The sequence below is a fragment of the Rana temporaria genome, chromosome 12 (genome assembly GCF_905171775.1).
Source record: "Rana temporaria chromosome 12, aRanTem1.1, whole genome shotgun sequence".
Taxonomy (NCBI): Eukaryota; Metazoa; Chordata; class Amphibia; order Anura; family Ranidae; genus Rana; species Rana temporaria.
This window is the reverse complement of record NC_053500.1, coordinates 116,844,222-116,849,228: the sequence shown is the minus strand read 5'-3', so window position 1 is coordinate 116,849,228 and position 5,007 is coordinate 116,844,222. Positions and strand designations below refer to the sequence as shown.

Genomic DNA, 5,007 nt, shown 5'->3' with positions numbered 1-5,007 from the left:
ATCCTATTATATCCAATGATCTGTTTTTAGTTGTGTCCAGTGACATCAAAGCCAAGGCGAAAAGTGCCTTGATGCCCCCCAAGTCGCCCCCCCCCCTCCAGAGCCAACGACAGTTCCCCCCTTCTCGTAAGCAAAGGGTTACCGCCACTTATGTCCACAGCACAAACAGCAAATGGAGCTTAGAGCAGTGTAAACAGAGGTACAGCCAATTCTTGTAACTTTTGTTCTAACACAAAAGGCCCTGCGAGGATCCGTCACAAAGAAAATAACTACTAGAAAGCATGGGCGGACACAGTACCATGCATTCCACCAAAAGCGGTACCTCATTCAGCATCAACAGCTAAAAACAACATGGCATCAACCTGTGGGGTGCTATTTTTTCAAAGACTCGGGGGGCTGATTTACTAAGGGGAGTCATTTGCACGCTAGTCTGGGCTCACTCCGTAGACCCGTGAGAATTTTTTTTTTTTGTGGTCTTGGAATTGCCTAGGACCTGATTGGGTCTGCGCAAGGGAGCATAGGCTAGGGTGCAAAATTGTTCCCGGAGTCATTTAGCCCCCTTGATGTTGACCAACAAATGCTGATTTAGGCATTGTGTCAATAAAAAACAAAAAAAAAAAAAAAAAATCAACATTTTAAAAATGTAACAAAGTCAGATACTTTATAACAGCTCCTATTTTTAGCCCACTTTCTGAACATATCTTACTATCTATCTAATATCTAATATCTATCGACTTTACATATATACAAAAAAAAAAAAAGAAAAAAAAATGAAAACAACAAATATATATATATATACACACACACACATATATATATTTATATATAAAATAACTGTACCATCTCCCTTTGCTTTGTAAAGCACAGCGCAAACTGTTGTCACTATACAAATCCTATATAGTAATAATAACAATAAAAAATAAAAAAATTATAACAATCTAGGTTTAAATGTAATAAAATAAAAAGCAGCATACTCACCCTCAGGAACCTATCTAAAATCCGGAACATGGTTAGTTAGATCAGCTCTGTATACCACCCTACGTTTTAGAATGCCTTTTGCATGTCTTACTGTGCCCAATGCAACTTTACACTGAATCCCACCGTATGAATGATGGGTATTTTGATACATCCTGCTCTAGCACTATATAAGGCATCCCACAACACTGGTATTTTTTTTTTTCTTTCTTTCTGCATTTATTTTAGCAATATTATTGCAAGTAAAGGGTTAACCAGAGGCCAGGGGAGTTTTTTTTTATAAAAATAAAGCTTTAATTTTGTCATTTTTTTATTTATTTTTTTGCTGTTGGCTCGGGCAGGCAAGAGTTAAAGCCGGGCACATTTCCATACACATGGAAATGAAGGCGTGATCTTATAATCATTTATTTTTAATGGTCAGAGAGGGGAGGGTGGACAGAAGGAATGGTTTTGTAGCGGGATTTGGGACTGGAAAGGACAGCCTACCAAAGTGTAGCCAATAGCAGAGTCACCATGAGGAGTTGTAAGGTGTTTTGTGTTCCTTGGGACAAAGCTGAACCATGCCTGGTACTCTCAGGAACCTGTCACCTGTTTGGAGCTAACGGGACCGGTCAAGGGTCCCTCACCGGTTTTTGGGTGATCTGCCCTTGGATTCAGCTTATGCAGAAAAAAAATATGATGTTTGATATTCAAACCACCATGGTTCCCCCAATAGCTTATTTAAATATTAATGATGACATCAAATGGACTAGGGGTTCGGAAATAGACGTAGATGATACAGGGTCAAAAGATGTATAGGTTCAGGAATTGACGTATAGGTTCAGAATTAGACGTATAGGTTCAGGGATAGACGTATAGGTTCAGGAATAGATGTAAAGGTTCAGAATTAGACGTATAGTTTAAGGAATAGATGTATAGGGTTCAGAATTAGACGTATAGGTTCGGGAATAGATGTATAGGTTCAGAATTAGATGTATAGGTTCAGGGATAGACGTATAGGTTCAGGGATAGATGTATAGGTTAAGGAATAGATGTATAGGTGCAGAATTAGATGTACAGGTTCAGAATTAGACATATAGGTTCAGAATTAGACGTATAGGTTAAGGAATAGATGTAAAGGTTCAGAATTAGACGTATAGGTTCAGAATTAGACGTATAGGTTCAGGGATAGACGTATAGGTTCAGAATTAGACGTATAGGTTCAGGGATAGACGTATAGGTTCAGAATTAGACGTATAGTTTAAGGAATAAATGTATAGGTTCAGAATTAGACGTATGGGTTAAGGAATAGATGTATAGGGTTCAGAATTAGACGTATAGGTTCAGTGATAGACGTATAGGTTCAGAATTTGACGTATATGTTCAGGGATAGATGTATAGGTTCAGAATTAGACGTATATGTTCAGGAATAGACGTATAGGTTAAGGAATAGATGTATAGGTTCAGAATTAGACGTATAGGTTCAGGAATAGATGTATAGGTTCAGGGATAGACGTAAAGGTTCAGAATTAGACGTATAGGTTAAGGAATAGACGTATAGGTTCAGGCATAGACGTATAGGTTAAGGAATAGATATATAGGTGCAGAATTAGACGTATAGGTTCAGAATTAGACGTATAGGTTAAGGAATAGATGTAAAGGTTCAGAATTAGACGTATAGTTTAAGGAATAGATGTATAGGTTCAGAATTAGGCATATAGGTTCAGGAATAGACGTACGGGTTAAGGAATAGATGTATAAGTTTAGAATTAGACATATAGGTTCAGGAATAGATGCATAGGTTCAGAATTAGGCGTATTAGTTCAGGAATAGACGTATGGGTTAATGAATAGATTAATAAATTCAGAATTAGACATATAGGTTAAGGAATAGATGTATAGGTTCAGAATAAGACGTATAGGTTCAGGAATGGACGTATAGGTTCAGAAATAGATGTATAGGTTCAGGAAGAGATGTAGACAATATAGGTTCAGAATTAGATGTAAAGGTTCAGAATTAGATGTAAAGGTTCAGGAATAGACGTAAAGGTTCAGGAATAGACGTAAAGGTTCAGGAAAAGACGTATAGATTCAGAAATAGAAGTAGCCTGAAATAGAACAGTAAGTAGATACTCAATTTGGCCCTGGAAATATATATTTTTTAAAAAGAAGCTATCTTTGAGTTGACGTTGGGATCAATGAAAGGACCAGCCAAGTGTTCCTCCATACATCACAACTCCCAGAACTGTCAAACACAACTCTACTAGTCATCTCAACAAGCCACCCTCTTAGACGCACCTGTCATCACCCCTATTAAGTGGCCATACGACTTTGTTTTCAGCAGGCACCGACTTAAACAAGCATGCACTTACAAACCCAACGACCCCGCTGTCATTCTTACTAGCAAAGTGCAATCATCTGCATTGCAAGTTCAACACTAGCACCAACCAAAAAAAAAAAAGAAAAGAAAAGAAAGCCCAGCATTGCCAACCCATCTCCAGCAGGACAGTCAGCTCAGAAGGTGCCCTGGTCCTCTCCAGTAAAACCCCCAACGTGGAGATGGGGCACGATCCACCGGTGCTGTGGCACCCATCGCTCCAGCACCAGCCCCCCCCCCCCCCCCCCAGGTCCTGGCATCAATCGTGTCGCCAACCGTCCAAAGCCAACTTCTCGCTGGAGCTTGTACTGGAGAGAACTCTGCAGCATCCATTCCGCTGGCTGTCACAGCAAAGTTGCTTCTGGCAGGAACAACCCCCTCTTGCTTTTTTTAATTTAATGCCCACTCAAGCCATCAGAACAAGCAAGTCAGGAAAGAAGCAGAGCCCATGGGCACAACAACAGCAGTGGGAGAGTATTAGCACGGTACCTTGTTGCAGTGGTAAAAGTCCAGGGGGCTGAGGCAGGTGGGGTCTGCAGATATGGTGCCCACACTGGTGGGGGCAGAAGGGTAAAACCTAACGTCCATCACACGCCGGGCATTAAAACGGCTGCTTGATTTTTTTTAGATTTTTTTTTGTTGTTTGCAAAATAAGGTCTTTTTTGTTTTTGTTATTTTTTTTTTAATTCTCTTCTGTGGGCTCCTGTGTGAGCTTCAGTGCCTCTTGCTGAGTATGTGTGTGTGTGTGTATGTGTGTGATAGAGGGAGGGAGCTGTGTCTATTGTTTGAAACAACAAGACAGAGAAGGAGAGAGAGAGAGGGAGAGGAGGGAGAGGGAAGGGGTGGTGGTGGTTGGGGGGGGGGTTGGGCATCATGTATTCTCCTTCTCTCAAACATCCGTTCTGTGCTCTCTCTCTCTCTTTCTCTCACTATTTTCAACCCCCTCTCTTTTCTCTCTCTTGTTCTTTCCCATAGCTCTCTCCCGTCTCCCTCTCTCCTTTTCCCTCCTTCCCCCCTTTCGCTCCTTAACCCTTTCCTGGCCAGGAACACAGACCCCCCCCCTCTCCCTCCCTCCCTTCCCCCTCCCCCAGCAGCATCTCTGCACCTTTATACATCTTCCTCAGTTCATAAACTAAAGCTATATACTTGTATACAACCGTATACCATTGTGTGTGAGCCTAGGGTGTGTATATACATCTACAAGAGTACAAAGTATCCATATTATAATACATACATACATATACAGTATATAAATTATATATAGAGGAAATGCACACTATGACTTCATCCGTCTACACAGTGCTTTACAGAGTATGTAGATTCATACACATAGAACTCAGGAGCTTACAATCTAAAGACATAGGGCCAGATTCATGTAGATTTGCGGCAGCGTATCGTGTCCCGTTTACGTTACGCCGCCGCACGTTTCCAGCGTAAGTGCTTGATTCACAAAGCACTTGCGTGTAAACTTTTGGCGGCGTAGCGTAAAGCCGTCCGGCGCAAGCCCGCCTAATTCAAATGGGGCGTGTACCATTTAAATTAGGCGCGTTCCCGGCGCCAAACGTTCTGCGCATGCTCTGTTTGGAAATTACGGCGCCCCCGACGTGTTTTTTGAACGGCGACGTGCGTAACGTACTTTCGTATTCCCGGACGTCTTACGCAAAAAAAAAAAAAAAA

The 5,007-nt window shown here is 41.4% G+C and overlaps 1 protein-coding gene across 3 annotated transcripts in view; it reads right to left on the bottom strand.

Annotated features, from left to right (window-relative positions):
- Window positions 1-4,141, bottom strand: part of TOX2 (TOX high mobility group box family member 2) — a 183,746-nt gene extending 179,605 nt beyond the window's left edge. For 2 of the 3 annotated variants that reach the window (XM_040330319.1, XM_040330321.1), the window contains exon 1: window positions 3,820-4,141. In XM_040330319.1, the coding sequence (XP_040186253.1) occupies window positions 3,820-3,918 (99 nt within the window). In that variant the 5' untranslated portion in view covers window positions 3,919-4,141. Of the gene's footprint in view, window positions 1-978; window positions 1,110-3,819 lie in introns of those variants that run through there. The other variant, XM_040330320.1, reaches the window with a different exon arrangement.
- Window positions 4,142-5,007: the final 866 nt, after the last annotated feature.